Source organism: Salminus brasiliensis, chromosome 25 (genome assembly GCF_030463535.1).
Source record: "Salminus brasiliensis chromosome 25, fSalBra1.hap2, whole genome shotgun sequence".
NCBI lineage: Eukaryota > Metazoa > Chordata > Actinopteri > Characiformes > Bryconidae > Salminus > Salminus brasiliensis.
Genome location: NC_132902.1, coordinates 16248672 through 16271431, shown reverse-complemented (window position 1 = coordinate 16271431; position 22760 = coordinate 16248672). Strand labels below are relative to the sequence as shown.

At 40.7% G+C, this 22760-nt stretch overlaps 1 protein-coding gene across 1 annotated transcript; it reads left to right on the top strand.

Moving 5' to 3' along the window:
- The first annotated feature begins 418 nt into the window (after nucleotides 1–418).
- On the top strand, nucleotides 419–21385 carry zdhhc1 (zDHHC palmitoyltransferase 1). Its single transcript, XM_072671683.1, has 11 exons — nucleotides 419–1285; nucleotides 1639–1886; nucleotides 2074–2249; nucleotides 3664–3765; nucleotides 4334–4461; nucleotides 5580–5735; nucleotides 8277–8398; nucleotides 11268–11356; nucleotides 15553–15667; nucleotides 16756–16858; nucleotides 19950–21385. Exons 2-11 carry the CDS (start codon nucleotides 1668–1670, stop codon nucleotides 20483–20485), a joined length of 1746 nt encoding a protein of 581 aa, XP_072527784.1. The 5' UTR covers nucleotides 419–1285; nucleotides 1639–1667; the 3' UTR covers nucleotides 20486–21385.
- The last annotated feature ends 1375 nt before the right edge of the window (nucleotides 21386–22760 follow it).

Here is a 22760-nt window from a genome sequence, read left to right as displayed (position 1 = left end):
TAGATTCTATACTAGAATGAGATGTATAATAATAATAATAATAATAATAATAATAATAGAATAGTAATAATAATTGGACATATTTGAAATGAAAAACACCTAGTAAAACACCTTAGTTACTAGATTCTATACTAGAATTAGATGTATAATAATAATAATAATAATAATAATAAAAAAATAATAGAATAGTAATAATAATTGGACATATTTGAAATGAAAACCACCTAGTAAAACACCTTAGTTACTAGATGCAGGGCACTACTACACCCATGATTGATCTGTTTGGGAAGCTGTTACGTAATACTATTATTATTATTATTATTATTATTGTTATTATTACTATTATTGTTGTTGTATAAGGATGACTTTGCTAGTTAATGTTAGGAAGGCGTGCTTTTATTCTGAAAACGGTAGCCGCAGTCGTACGTTCCCGGATGTGTGTACGCTGGTCAGATCCCATTCATGCCAATTATGCTGGTCCAGCGTTGGTGGACGTACTAACGGTAGATGTGTCTAAAATCGCGCTCGAGTGGAGTGTCCTCTTCAGTTTGCATGAAGATCAGGAGCTGCGGGTGTTTAGTAGCTAAATAACCTGTATCAGCAGTAGTATCCGGGTGTTTGGGTGTGATGTGGTTGTACAGACAGTAGGCAGGCGGCGGGGTCTGAGTGCTGCAGGGCATCAGAGGAGTCGCTGCGGCTCTCAGTCAACTTCAGCTAGCGGTCGCGTTTACGAGCTAGCTGTCAGATCTACCGCGGACAGGGGGGACGTCGTATTGAGGACTCTCTCTAAATTTGGGATTCAACCTTTTTTCTGAGGGGGGTTTCCGTTCCGGTCAGGTTTAATCACGGCGCTGGCTGACTAAGCCGTCGAGATTAGCTGCTCCCGCTGGAGTTTGTGAACTGCCTGCCTGCCTGGATGGATGGATGGATGGCTGGCTAGCTGGCTAGCAACTACCAGCCAACTATTGCCATGCCGTATTTAGCCAGCGCTTGTGTTTCAAGAACAACAACTGGTATCCGTTAAGTGTGTCAGGTGTTAATGCCACGAAGGAGTAACGCCTGGCCATGGAAAAACTGTCTAACAGCTATTGTTAAGTACTTGAAGGAGGAGGGGGAAGGCAGCGGGTGAGCTATGCGGACCACGGCGCTGTAGCTGCTGCATAGCCTGGCGTTGATGAGTGGGGAGAGACGGTACTGCTGACTGGATGAAGATGCCGTGGACCGAGGCGTGGTGGACTGGCTTTGGGTCGCTCGGATGGACAGCCATCAATCACTAACTGAATAGGTGGGTTTTGTAGCTAACCAAGGAGTTATTCATTAAGTAAAATGCTGTTAATCATACTAAGATATGATGTTTTGTGGAAAAATATGCATGTCAGTTTTTTAATGTTTGATGGTAAACTTCATCCAGTTTTACTTTATTAAGGTTCCCTTTTTTATTATTTTAATATTTGTGATTCGTGAACCCCACCTATAGTGTTCTTCTAGGCCAAGGGTCTTCACTTCTAGACCTGGAGGTCTGATGCTGATGCTCTGGTGCTTATGAGTTCTTAATGGTGTAGATAAAATGATGCATGGATGTATTCTGAATCTGAATGACCTAAAGAAGTGATTCCCTGTGTTGTTGAACTGTCTCAGTGGTAGGAGGGGATCTGCTCTGCTCTCCCATGGACATCTGCGGTAGGAACCCTAACCGTACCGCCCCGGTCAGCGACGGGCAGCCCAGGCGAGGTGACCTACCACTGTGCTCTCGGACAAACGGTTGGAGCTGGCCTCCGCACCCTTTCCAGCTGCTGGCTTGGCTTCTGTATCTTTACTTCGCGGTCACAGGCTTTGGAGTGTTTGTCCCTTTGCTGCCTTCCCATTGGATCCCAGCAGGCTACATTGTATCCTTTGGGATGAGGTTTAAAGTTTTTTCTGGGGGTGTTGAAGGTGTAGTATGTGAGTTCATTTGAAGTACATTAACTTGTTCTGGTTCATGTTCATGAAGGACCTCAACTCTTCATATAGTCTCATGACTATCACTAGTCTGTATGATCCCCTGCGGTTACTGGCCTTTAACCCTGCGTTCAGTGTACAGGCATTACGTTCGTCTGCCACCTGTTTGTGCACCTGACGGCAGTCTCCATCGATCCTGCGGACTATAATGTAAGAGCGAAGAGCTACAAGGGCCCGGTTCCTGTGTTTGACCGCACCAAGCATGCACACGTGATTGAGAATTGCCACTGCTACCTCTGTGAGGTGGATGTGTAAGTGTTCATGTGGTTATACCATGTGCCAGAAGTAGGGAAGTTATCCACGTTACTCTGTGTTTCTAATCCTGATTTATCACAATTGATTTGTTTGCTCAGATTTGACCCTTTTCAGTTTAAAAGAAGAGCTTTTTGTCAGTGCCATGTGAATGAACACATTAACCAGAATGTTTCTGTTCCTCTGCCAACTTCCACTCTCCACATGAGTGTCCTCTTGTAGCAGAATACGGGAGAGGTGAACAAAGAGCAGATTAATCATTCGGAGCCCTCTCAGATCAGATCTGATCATATCATAGCAACGTACAGTGTGGGAGCAGCTGCTTTAGCCTGGAACCACAGATGGTTCAAAGGGTTAAATAAGGAAGTTGTTAATGAGGTGTTAATGCTGTGAAATAGTGCAGTTAATAATTTAGCATGTTAACTTTGATAGTAATACTATAAACATGAGTTAAAGGAGAGTGCAAAGCATAAAGTAATTGAGATTAAATTAAAGGAATAAATGATTGTAGTGTCAGGCCTTAGTAGATAATTTGAACCTATGTAACTGGTATAAATGAAAAATATCACAGTTTGTTGATGGATAGATAGATTGTTGATGAAATGTCAGTTTTACTTAATGTTTCACATGTTAAACAAAATTTGCCCTAGGAAACTTGCAAAGTCTGTGATTCACTTCTAAAAAACAGCTTTGAATTTTTAACCTTGTTGATTTCTAGTGGAGAGACTGTCATTTTCATTTCATGGCAGCTGTGTACCTTAAAACATGCCAGTTATTTTGCTGAGTATATTTCCTCCCATCTTCATATTTGAATAAAAGAGGTAGTAAGTGCATGTTTAGCTATGAAACTTGTTATAGCAGCAGGGTTTGATGAAGTTTCTGTATTTGCATGTTGTTGTTGTCCCGCAAAAACCATGTATCTTCAAAATAGCAACTACAAGAGAAGGAAGTAACCTTCTTAATTTCCAAATCAATGGAAGTCAATGTTAAAAAGGTTTTCTGACAGCTTTTTTTTTTTTCATTCCATTCATTATGACATTTTGACACAATGTACAACTGCCAGATTTATATCATGTCAAACAGTGGAAAAACAAAAAAATCGAGAGGCAGGATTTTTGTGACCTTGTGTATATGAAGGATTACTTGGCTATAGTTACAGGCTGAAAGGAAAGAATGCTGAGACCTGGGTCTATCAGCAGCATATGGCGTTAGCAGAGGGCAGTCAGCATGCTTGACTTCCCTAATCGTCTCCGCTAAGAGTTCCTCTCCGATACACATTGTCATTAATAGTGGTGCTAAAGAGAGTTTCTGTGCATGCTTTACTTCCCTTATCGTGTTAGCTAGGAGTTCCTCCACATTGTCATTAATAGTGGTGCTAAAGATGCTGTTTCTGTGTTCTTTTTTTCCCCTCAGCGGGCCAAAGTCCAAACACTGCAGTGCCTGTAATAAGTGTGTGGCCAGTTTTGATCATCACTGTAGATGGCTGAACAACTGTGTGGGCAGCAGAAACTACTGGTGAGACTTCCGTCCTCCTTGGAGGACTTTTATTTTGAAGAAATCGGATGTGAATAATGAATATGCAGTATGTTCTGATTGTTAAAGTAGGTCAGAACAGATGGTTTTCCATCACGCCTTGCTGGCTTGCCATGTGTTCTCTGCTGTTCTGCGCTGCACAATATGACACTGGAATATGACACATTTCTCTGATGCAAAGCCAAAATCAGTCATTTTAACATAAGAACTGCATCAGATAAAAACTCAGTTTTGGCATCCACAGAGAGTAAATGCCAAAGTCTAAAATAAATGCATTCTTTTCAGTAGCAGCAAAAGGACTCCTCCCAGAAACCATCAGCGTGGGTGCTGTGAGCGTACTAATGAAGCATGAACACAAAATAATTATAGTTGTGATTAGAGTAATTGCGTTATGCTTTTTGTTTGAATCATGTTTAAATTTTACTGTTGGTAGCTTGGTGCTAGAACATGCAGTAATGCAGTTGGTTTAGGCAGTAGTTTTATAATGACCTTTGCTAAACTATTGTTTTCCTCATTAATGATTAAAATCCTTTGTCACTTTCCATTGCAGGCTCTTTCTGAACAGTGTCATATCGGCTCTGCTGGGTATTTTTTTAGTTGTGATCATCGCCAGTTACATTTTTATCGAGTTCTTTTTGGATCCATCAAAACTGCGATCTGACAAACACTTTCAACAAGGTAGGAATCTTTTATTAGGTCTTACATTGTAGCAGGCACAGTTATTCAGTTATAAAAACAGAGCAGGTGCGATAATAGGCCAAGTCATTGACCTAGCTGGGTCATTGTCTTGTTGCATGAACCAACTGCACTCCAGTTTAAGCTAATGGGAAGGTGACCTACAAACTCATATGCCTGCTTTTCTACTGCAGGGCTGAACAGTTTTGAGCAAAGAGGGTAACTGTTTCGGTGGCTTTTCCACACGGACACGGTTCGGCACGGGTCACTTAATGAGCCCAGTTTTCTCTGCACTGCACGGTTAGATAATCGTACTTAGAGCCACATAATTGTTCAAAGGGAGGGCTTAATGGCATAGGGATCCGCTGATTGGCTCCATAGTCGTGTTACTCTTGTGCTGCAAGATCCTGGTTCTTTATATTTCCAGTACAGAACATGGTGGAGACAGTATCTAATAAGTACGAGAATAGGTGTTCCAGATTAGCCTCTCTAAGATAACTGATCATTAGTGTGGCAACAAATGCGCTTTAGTGCACTGTAGCATGATGCAGTTTGAAATACTGGAGTTGGCTATGGCCTCATCCGACATCACTAAGGCAACGTTAGCTAGTCCCAACAGCGCTACCCCGGCACGGCCCCCTGCCAGGCTTATCCAACATCAGTACTTCAGTGTTAGCACGGCCCAGCTTGCTTAGTTGAAGGTGGTATTAACTTTGCAAGGCAAACGCTTAAAAGCGAGCTGCAAGGTTAATAATTGTGTGTCTGTATACTGTCTTTTATGCCAGGACCACAGCTACCCGTCAGCATAGTGCTTATTGCTTCGATTTTAAAATCTTGAAAACCATGATATTATTTAATGGATTCCATTCGTGTTCAGGGTTTGTCACATATGAAGATTGCACAATTAAAACCAACTGTTCATGTCAACTTACACTACTAAAGAATTGCACTAAATAAAACAAGAAAAATGTGCACAGATGTAAAAATGCCTTTGCTGGGGTTGTCTCTGTCTTTTGCACACTACTGTACGTAGGAGGAAAAAGGAGAAGGCTATTAACAACATTTTTTTGATGAGTTTATCCTTTATTCTCCTTTCCTCCCTCACTTTCTTTCGTCTTTAGTGAAGAATGAATCTGTGGTATGGTTTGTGTTCCTGCCGGTGGCTCCAGTGTCTACTGCAGGTCCAGCCATTCCTGCCCTGGCTGGAGTAACCATTGCTCTGGGGCTACTCTCCAGTCTGCTGCTTGGCCATTTGCTTTGCTTCCACATCTACCTCAGTGAGTGCAGCCCTCTGCTTTATGTAACTTTACTGAAAGTTCTGTAATGAAGGTGACATGACTCGCATGTAAAGATATAGTTTTAACATCTGTAGACTGTTTACGTGTCTCTCCTGTGTCATTGATTTGTACTGTTTTTTCAGTACATTTAAGGTCCTAATGACCTAGCAATTATCCATAGGTGAGGCCACAGTTCCGTCCTGTTTTTAATGGACAGATACTGAGATTGAAACCTTATCTGACGTCTCTGTATCTCTGTATTGTTGCCTGTTGTATTCACTACAAGGTTAGCATCTAAAACAAATCTCTGATATATATAGTTGGCAGAGTGGGTGATAATAACAGCTTTATTTAGTGAAGGGGTGGGAGGTGAGGTAAATTTCAGATTAGGTTAATTAGGCACATCTGTCCTAGTGATGAATTTATTTCCCCCTGCAGCATTGAGTCAACACAACAAACAGCTGTACCATTACACTACAGCAGCATCAACAGTGCAAATCTGTTCCAGAGAGGGTTTCAGAGATGGGGGGGGGGTATATAACTTAATTGATTTTGTCTGGTGTGTGTTATTGAATACCTTTCAGCTTAGACTGAATCAGCTAGCTAGCACCTGTTGCTATGGCTACACAGAGGCTAGAGCAAGAACAGTTAATTTCCTGAAGCCGTACTAGGCAAAGATGCAGTCAGACCCTAATCGACGGATTGGCTGTGTCTGTTTTGTGCCTTTAATACCAAGCACTGTGCCTCTTAAAGGCTGTTTATACTTGAATGCTGTGCGTTAAAGGCCTTGTCTGTAATTTCCTGAAGCTGACTCATTAAAACAGGTGTTCACTCAGTCATGTTCATTCTCATTAGATGAGCAGTGCGTGGTTTCTAATGGTATCTAAGCATGATGATTCACCCGTTCCATATTTAGCCTGCACTTCCAGGACTGACCATTTTGCTAATTGTCTCGCTGTGATGCACACTGAAGTGAAGAGGAGATCATTCTCATGAGCTTGAGGGCTTTTTAAGTGCTGTGTACTGAGTCATAATAACGGGGATTATCATAATAATTTGTTTTGTTTACACAGTGAGTTTCATTAAACCTCTTAACACACGAGGCAAGGTAACAGTGTACAGTAGTGCACTATTTTTCCAGCACCGATATAAAAAAAATGCACACGGACAGTTTGTTTTAATAATTCTAAAAGTTGGGCTCATCAGTGTGGTCTGCAGCACTTGAAGAAGGAGATGTAAAGCTTAGTGGAGACTAGTTTTGTAATTTCACACTTTATTTATTTATTTCTTTTTAAACCTATTTTAAAATACAGTGACCCCCTAGAACACTTCTCCAACTGCTTGTGTTGCAGCCAGTGGCACAGGGGAGAGTTCATTGGTAGAGGGAAGAATGGATTCTGTTAAATACAGTAAATTCTAAAAGCAAACTGAATAAAAAAATAAAATAAAATAAAACCCCTCAAAATTCACAAGAGGTGCAAGCTGTGATTTTGCAGTGCCCTCACAGTCATCAGTCCAAAATATGTGGATAGACCGCACAAGAGCAGAGCATGCAAGAAGACCCAAGAATCACAGAACTAGATGAAGAATGGGCAGTGGCCAAATGTTTGATTCAGTCCTTTGTTCTTTTTTTGTTATTTTGAAACCGTAAAAGATAAAGAGAACACAGTCTTGCTTAAAATATTAAAGAAACCGTCTGAAATTTTGACCAGGGGTACCCTGACATTTACATCACTGTATATGAAAAGGGCACCAAAAAGAGCAAAGAAGCAGAAGTAAACCTTTATGTGGGGGATAAAATGACAGGGTCGTGACTTAAAATTGGGTTTTCAAATGTGAAAGGATCTTCATAATTCTAAAGCTTAGTTATACACTATATGGACAAAAGTATTGGGACACCTGCTTATTAATTGTTTTTACTGAAATTAAGGGTATTTAAAAAAATTAAATAAAAAAAAAAATCCTCCTATGTTGTTAGAGTAACTACTGTCCAGGGAGGGCTGTCTGCTAGATTTTGGTGCTTTGCAGTGAGGATTTGATTGCATTCAGCAACAAGAGCATTAGCGAGGTCATCCCCTTTGTCAGCAATGAGTGCAACTGAAAGTAGCTGAATGCATTCATTAGGGGTGTACACACACATTTGGACATGATGGTCTGGTTTCCTTGCCAAGGATGAGACCTAGTCCTGGACTACACCACCTTCTGAATAGAGATTCCCCATTGAAAGGAAAATGTACCCCAAGAGTAGGGTTAATCTCTATCCGGGAAACTAGCCCATAGTGTATTTCAATGCTGATTATTATTAGGTATTATTGCTAGTCCTTAATGTACTGTGATTGACTGTATGTTCCACAAGGGGGCGAAGGAGCAGTTCAGGTCTAAGTAATGCAGTAGTTGAGAAGAATAGGTAGAAAAGGTACCCAGGAGGGTCTTTTATATGAGCTTGCTGTACAATTTACTGCTTACTCTTCCAGTTGTGTCTTCAGTTTCCAGGTTTCTTTCGCAATCTAATAAGATGGCTTTTCTCGTTCTCTCTGTCAGTGTGGAACAGGCTGAGCACATATGACTATATCATTCGACAGAGGCATCGACAGGAATCCAGGGACACAAATAAAGGCCCCTCAGGGAATGACACTGCCGTTCCCAAGATGAATCTCATCAAGGTAAACATGCACACAAACAAGCCACAGTCCAGGTGCGGTGTTTAGACACTTAAGGCCTGTTTACACACTCCTGGCCAGTCAGATTAAGCACACCGTTTGCATAATTGCTTGTTTATTTGTTTATTTAGAGGAAAGTTTATAAAATAAGCCAGGGTACAAGCAAGCTTGCTAAGACCTCACTCTGACCCGTTAGTAGTTTGCAAGTGAGACGCGAGGTTATCTTCATTGCAGACTGGCTTGACTGTGTTTAGCCATTTAAATCATTAATCAGAACCTGTTAACACCAAACCTTAGCCAGACCCAATGAAACTGATACGGGCTGCTGTTTAGCTTACTCTTCATCAGGCGTTCGCCCTCGGGAAGGACGAACGTGAATGATTACACTAAGGCAAAACAAGTCTTCAAAGTGCAGATCATTGCCCTGCAAAGCTGGATGGCAAAGTGAAATATGGAATCATGTGTTGCCCCTGGACACTGTTGCCTGAAAGGAGGGGATGCGGGGAGGGAGGTTGGGGAATGTTGCTTATGGCAACCTGATTGTTTTGATTTGTCATGCCTGGGAGACTGCATAGCTGGCGCGCAATTAGCGCTTTCTCCGAAAAATGTCTTTGCCAAGTGGCAGTGAAAATCTCACATGGGCGGCACATTGGGGTCTCGCCAGGCCATGGGAAATGAGCACACACGCCATTAGGTCACTTCCTGTTTTAGGGAGCTGTGTGTTCGAAGGGCAGCGTGACTCTTGGAAAGTGACCGACCAATAGAGCAAGGGGAGAGACGTGATGGAGAAACGCATTACCGTGAAGTGAAGAGAAGCAGGCTTACTTATTAAAAGTGTTATTTGAACAAAAACACTGGGAGAACACCATGCCCATAATGTCCAGTAGTTTGGGACAAAGGGATTTTTTATGTGGTTAATGTGCACCAACCAAGATTTTAATAATGGGTATTATTATCCATTTTATTGTTTAAATTAGCCCTGATAGTGGGGCAGTGGTGACTCAGCGGTTAGAGCACCGGGCTATTGACAACAGGGTTGTGGGTTTGATATCTGGGCTCGGCAGTCTGGCCCTTTACCCTTTCTGCATTAATGACTGCCCACCGCTCCAGGCACGTATGCTCACTGTCATGGTGTATGTTTGATCACTAATGTGTATGTGTGTGTTCACTGAACAGGTTCACTCTATGGGTTAAAGCTGGAGGCTAAATTCCATCTGTGTCCAACACAAATGTTGAATATGATTGTCTGGACATGTAGTGTTTGGGCTTTACAGGTGTCTAGTCTTTATTCAAAGCTTTTGCTCACCTGTGAGGTCTGCTTTTGCTGTTTGTCACCTAGTCTTGCACCATCACTGATGCTGTATTGGTATATAGAGCAATAGAGAGAACGATACCAGAAACCGTCTTGAAGGATAAGGGCTTCACACATGTCAGGTATTGGAACAGAAGGCGGAGCATCAGTGCATTCCTACTGCCATCATTAGACCCACTTTTTGCCAGTGAAAGACCAGTAAACATATAAACCTTGGCCAAACCATAGGCTAACCAAAATCAACTTTTTGGAACATTATTAAGAATGAAGGGAGCTTGGGTACCTTAATGGAACTGGTAGGTCAAAGAAGAGCTCCACAGCTAATATTAGAGGAAACTGTCAGATCAAAGACCCCTCACATAAAGGGGAAATATGGCAATGAGCACTGTCCTCAGAAGACGTAAACAGAAATGTAGAGGCTACACTGCAAGATGCAGATATATGTAGTAAGTGGTGAAATGTGCACGTGTGAGTTGTTTGAGTACAGATTGAAAACGGTTGGCTGCAAAAGCACATCAACAGCACATACCTTTCTCCCAGACATCATGGAGGTCGCATTGTGCTAATGAACCACTGTGATATTTAATAGCAGCTATACATGCTACATAAAAGCTCTGATAAAAGACTTTCAGGAAAGTATCCGTGTAGCCTGTGCTTTTAGTAAGTATCTGGCAAAAGTAGTTGCGCAAGATGCGCTGGTAGAGTATCTGGCATGTCTGTGAGAAAGTGGTGGTGTGGGTGGGTGTGTTGATGACTTCATCGTTCTTTGGAATTATTTAAAGGAGCTGAGCAGATTGTTGTGTGGGGCTGGGCTTCACAGTCACCTACCATGGTGTCACTGTGTGTACACACGCACAGCACTTCCAGTGCACACACCATTGTGAGTACACAACATACAGATTCACAAGCCTATGAATCCAACATAGTGATGCATCCAAACTCTGCATACTCTATACTGGAGTTAATGCAGATTGAAGGCATATTTTTGTATTCGTTTAGGTTAGTTTGCTAACGTTTGCCAAACTGAAGAAGGGACAGGGTCAGGAACCCGTCTGGAAGGCAGCTTAGTGGGTTGCATTGTTAGAGTAACGTGTAGTCTGATTTGTTTCCAGTCATTTGTTTTCAAGCCCTCTGGCGTCCTTTATGATCCATTAGAAGACGTTTTTCAGAGCCTGCCGCAGTGAGATTCTTTTTTTTTTATGGATAATATTTAACATATATGTAGTTTTCATGATTTTACTTAGTTTAAGTCGTATTTACTTCATTTGTTTATCTGGTTTCTGCCATTTTGCTCATCCCACTTAACCATTAGGGAACTGCAAATACATTCTGATTGTGTGTTTACTCCTTAATGCTGGCAGGGTCTATATTTATTAAAAAATGGCATTTTCTTGCTTTTTTTTGGGGGGGGGGCATATTTATTTAGTACTTTTTTCTTAATGTTTCTTGTTATTTCATGAGTTCTTATTTCATGAAATTTTGCTTTAATTTGTTTTTTTCTTTCTGTTTTTCGTTCTGCCGTCCTTTATTTCTTCATTTTTCTTTCTCGCTTCCTTTCAGGATGTGAGCTACTCAGGCCCTTTAGGCTACACCAATCCTGAGATGGAGGTGGAGGATCCTAACCACATGAGCTCACGGGGCGGACCTGAGTAAGTTGTAACAGGGTGTTTATTCCTCATCTCTACCACCCCTAAACACGCAAAAATGATATTTTATTTGTTTCCTAACAGTGTACAGAATTTTGATTTAGAAGTACCAGTACGAGAACAAATTTCAAACATTGTTGCGCACGAATGACCCTGTGAATTACGCAGCATGACACTGGGAAAATAAAAAAAGCTACTATTTTTACAGGGCATAAGGAGAAAATTTGCATAATTGGTTCATCAGACGCTTGCCACAAGACGCCTTCCTGACATAATAACGAACCTGAATTGGTGTCCAGTCTTACAGTTAAGTGTGAACTGCTAGTTAAAGACACACTTTTATTGGCTCTGCGGCGCTCTCACAACAGTGAATATAAATCTTACAGGTACTGTCCAAAGCCACATATTTCACCTCACACAGCCCAGAGTCCTCACATAGGCTGCGTTTAGGAAGTGAGACATTCCACTCAAAAAAGGAGGGCATAGGGCTTTATGGTGTTACAGTATCATTAGCATTTATGCGTTTATAAACATGCTAATTAAAGAACTCCCTGCATCGCTATCACTAAGGTATCATTTCCCTTCAAATAGTGTAATAAGTGCTATTTTTTAGTGTATTGATGTTATTTTAAGTATGTTGTGGCATCCTCCCATGAAGCTCCACTCATGGAACAGGACTTCACATCACGGGCAGTTTGCTCACGTTTTGCATGGGGGGGGTTATGTGTGAAATTCTTTGCCGTCTGAATGCAGCAAAATCCAGTGTTATTAGCCAGCGCACCCTCGTCAAAATTGCCTTAGTCTCCCCATTTCTAGAATCCTCGAATCGCCATTGCTGACTGAACTATACAAAAAAAATACATTACGTTTATGCTCACAGATGCACGTCTGTTCTGTATCTCTTAGCTTGTGAACAAATGCACATTTATAGCTGTCGCTCATAGTGTAATTTGTATTTACGGCAGTGGTGTAAAAGTGTTGGGGGAGCCCAGGAGCCAAAAATAAGGCTCTTTGTTGTCTCAGCATTCTGTACCTGAATGAAGATGGGAAATAAAAAGGGGAAAAATCAGTGAGTGTGCCTTGTATATATATAAAAAAAAAAATATATATATATATATATATATATATATATAAAAATAACTTTTTTTACTTTTTTTTTTTACATAAATGCACTGTGAGTACAGTACCTAGCATTATTCACAAGCCACCGCTGCCCAAAGTCATACGTTTTATAGGCCTCCTGCCTTTATTCTCAGTGAATGATTTCAGCGCTCTCATTTCCATCAGATCGAGCGCGCCTTGCTTAAATCCTTCCCACACCCTGATGAAAGAACTAGGGCTTGGTGGCCTATTGATTACTTTTTACAATGACTCGTAAAAGTGCAAGCAATGTTTTTTTTATAGTATTGGGCTGTTCTGCTATTCGGTCGCTCAGTCAAGCCCTGGGTGAAATGGTTGGGACTTTGGGAGTAGGGACATAAAAGCTTTTATTAGACAGTTAAAACGGTGCAAAGATATAATCCACAGACATTGCGGAGTAATCACGACTGGGGGAGTGACTCTCGCTAGAAAATACAGAATATACGCTATTGCCAGAGATGTGCGAATTAGAGTTCCATGGGCATTTGTACATCTGTTGTTCCTTCTGCTGGCACTGTAGAAAGAAAAACACTGAAGTGGTTTTGGCTTCTTTGCTGTTAAGGCTTCTTCTTGTGTTACAAGGCTGTCTGTTTCCACACATCAGAGTTTGGCCTTGTGTGTTTAAGGCCTGTTTGTTTTCAGAGATGAGTTGGTGCACACGTGTGTGTGTGTGTGTGTGTGTGTGTGTGTGTGTGTGTGTGTGTGTGTGTGTGTGTGTGTGTGTGTGTGTGTGTGTGTGTGTGTGTGTGTGTGTGTGTGTGTGTATACACAAACATGTTTTGTAAAGTGAACGAACGTGAAATTGAAAGTGAATGTTAAAGGTAATCTTGTAGCAGTGACAAAACAAGCTTTCATCATGCTGTCATGGAGACGGTTTTCTTTGCGAAAACACAAAGTGCAAAATCAGATTCTTTTCCCATGACTTTAATGAGACACAGCGAATTAAAAGACGAAGAAAAACATGTTTAGAGCCACTGCCACTGACCTCAGCCGTAGCGGTCATTAAAAGTAAAAGGTCAGAACAATTAAATGGCTGTATTGAGTTCAGTTTTCTTTTCATGGGCTGTTTGGATTGAAGCAGTTTAGGGGGGATGTCCCGATCAATTTTTTTTTTTTTACTCCCTCGATCCGAGTCTCTTAATGCCTCTTAATGTCAGATCTGATCTGATCTTTGTGTTTCTATAGATGATACAGCCCCAGATAAACCCCAGTAAATTCACTGTTTTTAATACCAGTTTGACTAAACTCTAAACTGATTTACTTTGTTTGGAGCAACTTTTTAAACTGATTTAAACTCTATAGTGTTTAATATCTTGCAGTCTTACTGACCTACCTGATCATTCAGCTGCCAGTTCCTTTACAACTCTGCAGTCAAATCACTCCCCTTTGGCTATGAATGCACCATACTCAGCTGGTTTAGAACCAAAGAAAGGAGCATGGTTCTCTTGCTGGTAGAACAGAGCATTTCCTTGTAGATAACCAGGCATAATTCCAGAGTAAAGACGGGATTAGAGGAATGTTAGATCTTCCCAAACAGAGATAATGGAAAAAGATGTGTCCTTGGACAACCAAATCTGTCTCTTCTGACAGATTAAATAACAATCTGTTTGGCGTTTTTCTTTTTTTTCTTTTTTTTTTAATTGCTATCACATTTACATTTAGGCGAGGTTAATGCCAAGCTAGTTTTCCTCTTCCCCGAACTTTCTGTTCCACCTTAAATGATGCGGCAGTTACATTCTGCTGTTGAAATGTACACAGTGTAACTGGGGCACTGTTTAAGGTGGTGTGGAGAGTTTTACATTTTGTTGTGGCTGCTAACAGGTAACGTCACCACACCAGTTTTCTCACTGAAATGACACAGTCACAGTGTCGCAGTGTCACAGTGTAATGTCACAGTGTAGTGTAGCTTTTGAAAAAATGAGAAGTTCGTCTGCAGCAGCTGTGGATCATGTCTATTAAGGACGCCAGAGGGCCAATGCATTAAAATTGCCTGGATCAACACCCTGTTGGGAACCCTTGAAAGAATCAGTTATTATGTGTTGCATACTGTGCATTGTTGTTCAAAAGTTAAACAATATATATTTTAAATTATATAATTTTTATAATTTAAGTATATAAAAATACAGTGTATTTGTAGAATTTATATTATGAAATAACTGTTTAAAATGTATAACCTCTTTGTATAGCTGTATAACACGATTCTATTGTGTACAAAGTTCCAGCCTCACTTTTCAAATCATTTATATTTGAACTTTGTAAAAGAAAAGTGTTAAATGAGAAAATCTAGTTAGGTTATTATTCAATAAAATATCAACAATTATTATTAATTAGTAAATCATTTTGATAGCTCAGTGTATCTCCATATGTTTTACACTTCAACTGTTTCCAGTGGTAAAAACCAAACAAGAGGGTGAGAGAGAGAGACACCGAATGATAAATGGAAGTGATCAACTGCAGAGGACAGTGAAGTGTTACTTGTAAAGGATGATGGGTGCTTTGTTACACTCCTGATTTTTCCATGCACATTTTTGCTCAGTAATGTTTAGTGATTGTTGTTGTGAGGTGGCTGTTGAGTCAGCAGAAAAAGGTTAAGGAAGTTCAGATAAGTATATATATATATAGCTTTTTTTTATAGCTTGGTGTTTTGTTTTTTTTGTCTAAAACAAAGTTGTAAGAATATATGGTGTTTTTTTTATGTCATTAGAGGGGGGGACTCTAAAATGATCAGTTTGACTGGCTAAATGTCTAGAATTAATGTTTAATTTAACATGATTAAAGGTGGAGATTGTTCCTAATGTACTATTAGTTTCTATGTAAAGAAAATAATGGCTTTCCAATATTATGGTTAATATGTGTGTCGCTCATGTGATGCATCGCCTATGATGACATCATTTTCCAGAGATGATTTTCCAGACATGGTTTATGAAGTAGGCCTCGGGTTGAAAACAGAGTCTCAGTAAAAGGCAATGGAAAAAAATCTCCTTCTAAAGCATACTTGGAGCATAAGTTTGTCTTTTAATCTACTGTACCTGACCGTCTGTTTGTGTCTGTCTGTGCAGGTTGTTTGGTAACGGCAGGGTCAGAAGCTCACCTGAGAGAATGATTGAAGAGGAACTGCTCCCTCCCATTTCCACAGAACAGAAACCAGCACCTCGTCCCCTCAAAAACACACAGGTTCGACACCCAGTGCACACACTGAACCCCCCCCCTTTCTTAAGAAGAAACAAAACAGTAAGATAGACGTTTTGGAGCTTCTACCATACTGGACGTTTGACTTGCCACATACCTGGAAACCATCTCTCTGGTTTGATTATCAGAGAAGCATTTACAAAGCTTAATTGTTTATCCAGAGTTTGAAGCCTGTGAGAGCTGACATGTCAGAGCTTTTATTATAAACAGTGTTCAGATATACACTATATGGACAAAAGTATTGGGACACCTGTTCATCCATTGTTTCTTCTGAAACCAAGGATATTGGAAAAAAAGATTTTCCCGTCTGTATTGTCCAGGAAAGGCTTTCTACTAGATTTTGGAGCATTGTTGTGAGGATTTGATGGCATTCAGAGCATTAGTGAGGTCAGGATGTTGGATGATCAGTTCTACTGCTCCACAGCTCAATGCTGGGGGGCTTTACGTCCCTCTAGGTTCATTTTTATGTGGTCTAGAATGTCTATTTTTATAGACATATTTCTATTGGCAATACGTCTCTGCAGGGACTAGACAAGCTATGTGTGTGCATTTGCACATCTGTGTCAGCAATAGGTGCATTTCCAAGTAGCTTAATGCATTCAATAGAAGTGTCCACTAATATTTATTTGTTTTTGTGTTCTTTCGGAGGGCTTGAATTCGATGAGAAACCAATGAATTCTGAGTTGCATTAGGAAATTCTACAGATTGTATGGGTGTACCTCTGTGCTCTAAAACACAGGGAGTAAATCAACCACCGGGTGACTCCAAACAAATGCTGTATTTTAGAATGACCAAGCCAAGATCTGACCTTGGTCATATTGAAGTGCGGAGGCAGTCTGTTTAAGAAAGACATCCCAAAAATAAACCTGAGCTGAAATCAGTTTATTGAGATAAGTGATTGATTGATTGGCCAAAGTACTTTTTAACTTCTGCACTTAACTATGGAACAAAGCTATGGGAAGCATTGAGGATGAGGATATTGTAAATAAATGTTATTGGAAAGGGCTTGTTTAGACACACTGGCCGTAACAAACAGTTGTAATCTTTCTTTTTTTTCTTTTTTTTTTTTGTAGAAGAAAAAGAAGAAAGTGCGTAAAGTTCCAGCGGAAGTGATTAATGACCGTGCCACCGAGACGAGCTCCAGCAGAGCCATCGCACACCACTCTGCTGAACAGGGTAAGATGCACAAAATCGCACACCAACTGTAGTTTTGGGAATAACCAGTGTGTATTCTTTAATGACCTTCATTAGAATAAATCATCATGCTAACCACACAAAGCACGGGACTGCCTCAGTGACTGCCTAGTGACACTCTCAGCTTTATTTGAACTAGATTTGTTTACCCATTATTTAGTTGTCATCACCATAGTTTTACCTCCTCAATAACTGCCTTGTTACTTGTGCAAGATAAGGTCTAAACACACATTACCACACCTACAGAGAAAAGCTCACGGTCAGGCTCTAGCATTTAAAGACACACTGGCGATTGTGTATTACACATAGTAGTGTTGGTAGTGTCAGTTATGGCAGTTTTGTGTAGAGGTATATGGACTGATTAGAAATCAGTATTCTAGAGAAATCTCGGCTACTATGAGCATAGTGATTACCAGTGGCGTTCCTAGCTGGAGTGCTACTAAACTGCAGTTGAGAAGTAAGCAAAGTGGTTTGATGTGCAATTATGCATTCCAGTAATCCTTACAGGATTGGTTGGAACCAGGCATCTGACGCAATATTATGCAGCATTAAAGCAACATTATGTAGTATTTCTACTTTAAAATAACAGCCTCAAAGTCATGATGATCCTCTGCTGATTGTAAAGTCAGCAAAGTATCATCATAATTTTGAGGCTTTTACTGTGCCTGGCTCTCCCTATCTCTTGGGAGACCCATTCTTGCACAATGCTGCTTTAATGCATCATATAGATAAAAAAAACTAAAGATATATCAGTAAGGCTATGGCATGGTTATGAATGTTGCCTGATGTCTGATGAATAATTTTATGGTAATTTTAAGTAAAGGTTCTTTTTTTATGTGTATGAGGGGTAATAGAGCAAATTAATAATTATTTTATTTTTTATATACTATTTTTCTACTATTTTAATCATTCTCAACATTTCACATAAACAACACATTTATGTTAACTGTCTGTTTAGTGGAGGGGTAAGCAAAATGTCTATATAGCAAAGTTTTGTGATATTATGCTTTGCAATACTGTATCAGTTTTAAGAAAATTAGTATTAGTATTATTAATAAATAGTTGCAAATACATGCAAAGACTGGTAGTAGATAGTGTTTCTTTTGTGTTGTGTTTAAACCCTGACCAGATCCCACAGTTCTAACTTTTTACTCAGATTTGATTCATATGATGGTGTTTTTAATATTATGACAGTTTTTCTAAAGTTTAATAAAAAACCAAAACACTTTTTTTCTTACAGTATCACAATATGTCACGGCATATAATAAATTATAACCCCTGTATCATAGTGCATACCGTTTCTCCAGCTTCACATGCCTACTATTTTGGATGGCAAATTAAATTCTGTATTATTTGTGAACATTACAGTGGTGGTCATCAGAAACCTTAGTTTCAATGTCTGCATCATTTCACACCAAACCACTCTTTGCTGCAGTTTTCAATTAGTGGAATTCCCCTTTGTTTCGCCATGGAATTTGTGACCACCATAATTATTTAACAGTTAAAACATTGTTGACCATTGTATTTGCTTTTGTCATTGTGCTGTTAGTAGTTCTCATATGTTTCATGATTTATGGTGTTTAAACACTAAGATATGCTGTTTGCAAAGCTATGATCAGGGCAGTGTTTGTCATGTAAGCCATCTACACTGCTGTTACTAGTCATTTAATTGTTTTATAGGTGTGTGTGTGAGTTCAGTATTGCACTCCTTAGTGCTGGGGTTCTCAGTCGTGATCTACCCCATTCTAATGACTACAGCATCTTTCACATGTAGTTACCTCTGTGTAGTGAGAGCAAAGCGGAACCTCTTGGTTTTCATTTCTTTGATAATGTTAACAGCTCGGTGTTCGCAGGTCGTTCGCATTTGATTGTATATGATGGTTCTGTTCCTCAGTAGTGGTGTAAAGGAATTGTTCGGTGAAAAATAAATGCCCACTGTTTCCCTACCTTACTCCAAAAATACTTGATCAGCTAAGACATGTTTGATACTCAGAATTTAATTCTGTAGTTCTGGGATGGAGCTACGAGGTGAATGTATCTCTAATAAGTGAAGATTACTTTTGCCCCCCTAGTTAACATAGTGCAAACTGTGCCAAACACTCCTTATACACACACTTGCATCTAATCGGTTGAAGTTGTGCTAAAGTATAGATGATGGTAATGTCATAAGAATGGTTCGCAGATGACAAAAAAAAAAAAGAAAATTGAGTTTACTTAATGCGGCTTGGTACATATGTTATTAAGGCCCTGATCACATGTATCCAGGTAGTTTTACCATGCTGTTTTCATTGTGTTTTGATCTCAGGTTCACACAAACACTGCACAGGTTTTTGAAAACGTGTTGTAGGTTGAAGTTTGCAGTTATTGCTAGTTATTGTGCATTTACTTTTTTTCATTCCACTGCGTCAGAACTTGTCATGAGAACAATTTTTGATTTTGATTGAGATTATGCAGGGCATAGTGTTTGAGCAATACAGCTTGAAGAAAATGCTTCAGCTTCATGCTGTGAGAGCAAGCAACTGATGCCTAGGCACTCAGCCAGTAACTGCTACCGGGTACTGTAGTTAGGGCTGCCCACTGCTCCGGGCATGTGTGGCATGTGTAGGTTAAATGCAAAAGACAGAACAAATGGCTTCCATGCCTGCCTATTTGGGTGTCTTTTGGGCCTTTTTGCATGCTTCCAATGGTTTTCTTAAGGTATTCAATATTATTTTCACCCCTCCTGGACTGGCATGCTCACATGAGCTTTCTAGAGCTATTTGTGAATTCTTTTGTGGATATAGAGATTATCAAAAACTGTTGAGGCCAAGGCTCTAAGATGGGCAGCTTTTACGAAGCTAATTGGCAGCTATAAGCTTCAGTTATTTGTTGCTCATATGCCATTTATGGCTAAATTAAAAAAGAAAATAAACATTGGGAGTAAGAGGGAATACTCTTGACTTTTTGCCAAACAATTCCTTTAATATTATACATTTTAGTGTTTTATCTTTCTGCACAGTAGGTTGTGTGCGTGTTTTATTGTGTCTGTAGTGACCTGTCTACCTTGTGCCCTTGTGTGTATCCTTTGCCATAGACTCCTCTGTAGCTGCTGCCACTCTGTCCTCGTCCTTAAGCCAGCGCCTCCCATTCCCAGCGTTCCCTCTGCGGGTGACCCTGCCCCCCCTGGCCCCCGTACAGGCTGCCGGCCCTCCAGCTGAGTACCATTCTGATTCCGCAGAGTCTCTGGAGGAGATTCCTGTAGCGTTGGCGCGGCTGGGCACCGCAACCTTGGCGGGGGCGCCAGCGCCCATCTCCGTTGCTACTGCTGCCCATTCCTCCTCCACCCAACGTGCTTTGCCTCTTCCTGCAGCAGCCCAGCCCCTGCCCTCCCCCCAGCCCAGGACCAGGAGGAAGGCCGCAGCTCGGAAGGCTGCAGAGCAGCGCTTTGAAATGGCATCGCAGAATCCCTCCGTGTTCGTTAGCCGTGGGAGCGGAGAAGCAGCCATATGTCTGGAGGGTGCCAGAGCAGACGAAGGGCCGAGTTCTACAGGGAAACGTAAGCACACAAGCAAGAAGAGGAGCGTGGAGGAGCCCATGCCCAGCTCCAGAGAGAGCACCCCACTGGCGTGAGAACACTAAACCTAAACCATGCCTCTTCTGTGGAAGACTTCAGTAAGCATAGCCTCTGGAGTGCTCTGGAGGTTCAAACTGACTAGCTGACAAGCTGCTTCTGGACAGTACGAAATCCACTACAGTCTAAGATGTAGCACCGAAAGCCTCAGATAACCTATGCAAACACCACTGAATGTAGGCATTAGGATACGAGGGGCGTTTTTTGAGAAATTTCCAACTCTGATATTTAACAATTTCATTCATTTCAATACCTTTTACTATAACACATCTGTAGCGTTGCACAATTGCATTTTATATGCTTTTATTTTTTATTTATCATCAACTATTTATTCATATTGAATGCCGAAGCTCATATATCGTGTACAGTCTTTACCAGACAAACTTTTGTTGACTATTGCTTTATAAGTAAGTCCAGTGTTTATTTTGAAGCCTCCTGTATGTAAACAACCACTACCAGACGTTATGTTACGACATTTCACTAGTATGCTTCAGCCATGCTATCATACTCCGCTTTTAAGATTACTTTATCATCTTAAAAGGTCAAATTAAAACAAAATTGCTTTGGAAGTGAGCCAGGCTCCTTAAATCATTACACCTGCGCTCCCCAAGCATGCTTATCTCATCAGGGTCGCCAACGGAATCTGCTTTAGGCCTCAAAATGCACAGTATTTGCTTTTTAAAACTGCCAGGGCACTACATCCTGTCCATTGTTTAACACTCAGAGCAGAAGAGAGGAATTTCGTTGTCCAGGTGGCTGCTTGCTGTGTTTTGTATGTCTGAAAGAGCGTTGTTGCCGAATCCACTCTCTTGTACAGCACTGTGACGCATTGAATCATTTAACCCCCTTCATGTTTTTTCTACTTCTCATGCCTTCAATAAAATCTGGAGCTTATCGCAGCCTCGCACGCTCCACACCCCGCCTGTTGTCTGCTCGAAAGATAGATGAGACGGCAGCTTAGGAGCTTCTGAAGTCACAGCGATGCATTCATGTGTATGTGAAAAGGTACTGGGACAAGGTAAGGTTTTGAAACACTTTCTCAAGCATCACACTGTTAGCATGGCAACATGTCACAAACACAAATACGCCTCTCTGGAAGAGTAATGGCGCCATTCGAGCAATGGTGGAAGTTCAGCGAGAGCCAGCACGAATCCCCAATTATGCTGGCTGGACCTCCACTGAAGGAGCTCACGTGGCTTCGACAGGGACATGTTGTGACTCTTCCTTTCTGCTTAACGAGGTACATGATGCAAGACTAAAGAGGAAATTAGCCTTCAGCCCGCCGTCACAGGTTCATGCATCATGAGGTTTGAATGCATATCTGCAGAATGCCATCCAGTGCATTTTGGAGGGTGTGTTTATACAAGCTAACAACATGAAATCACTTGCCTTAAATAAATGATATTGCATAGGTGCATATTGGCGCTGAACATAGTAGATGTAATGCTTTTGGAAGTTTGAGAGATTACTGAAGTCTTGCTGCCAATCTAAATAGCCTTTTTTTGTTCTTCTGGAAGAACCACTGTAACGTCCTTTCAGTTTTACTGCTAAATAAGGGTGTATTATTTCACTCTCTGCAGGGTGTCAATCATGATACAGGGTTCATGATTTGATATTCACACACTATTTTTTAACAAATCTTGAACTTATCCAGGCTGTTGCATAATCTATGGAGTCCAGGGCTGGAAGGGTGGCGTGACGTGCTGGATTGGTCAAATTATTTAGTTGATGTCATAGGAATGGTTCTGGACGTACGTGGGCCGCAGATTAAAAGCCAAAGTTTAACTCCGTGTGGAATACAGTTTTACTGCTGCGCTCACTTATTTTTTTTATAATTCAGCTTGCTGGCTTCAAGCGGAGGATGGGTCAACGATATTGTGGCTCAGACCAGAACGTGTTAAAAGTCTCTCATATAAATGTAGCAATAACACAAATTACTGATGAATGGAAAACTGATTTACTGTTGTGTTAGTGCTGCTACTTTGCACATGCTTGGTTTTAAATGTTCACAGGAAAAATATTGCAGTTTTATTCATCTTTTATATTAGCATTACCGTTTTTTCTATATTATTATATTTTTTTAAAACCAGATTTGACTCAAACTTACCGTTTACAGCATGTGTAAAACTAACATGCCTCTTGGAGAAAGTACAGTGAGTTTTCGCAGAGCTAGCAAACTTCAAAGCAAACCTCTGAGCTTTGTGGTGCAGTTCTACAAGGGAATTCACAGGCTGTAGCAGCTTGTGCCTGGAGATCAGCATAGATTTTAAATGT

What these genes read in the sequence shown, in the direction of transcription:
- zdhhc1 (XM_072671683.1), top strand. Translation starts at nt 1,668, where the DNA reads ATGGACATCTGCGGTAGGAACCCTAACCGTACCGCCCCGGTCAGCGAC. An exon ending in TGACAAACACTTTCAACAAG is followed by an intron (nt 4,462 to 5,579) that starts GTAGGAATCTTT and finishes TTTCGTCTTTAG; the next exon opens with TGAAGAATGAATCTGTGGTA. An exon ending in ACACCACTCTGCTGAACAGG is followed by an intron (nt 16,859 to 19,949) that starts GTAAGATGCACA and finishes CCTTTGCCATAG; the next exon opens with ACTCCTCTGTAGCTGCTGCC.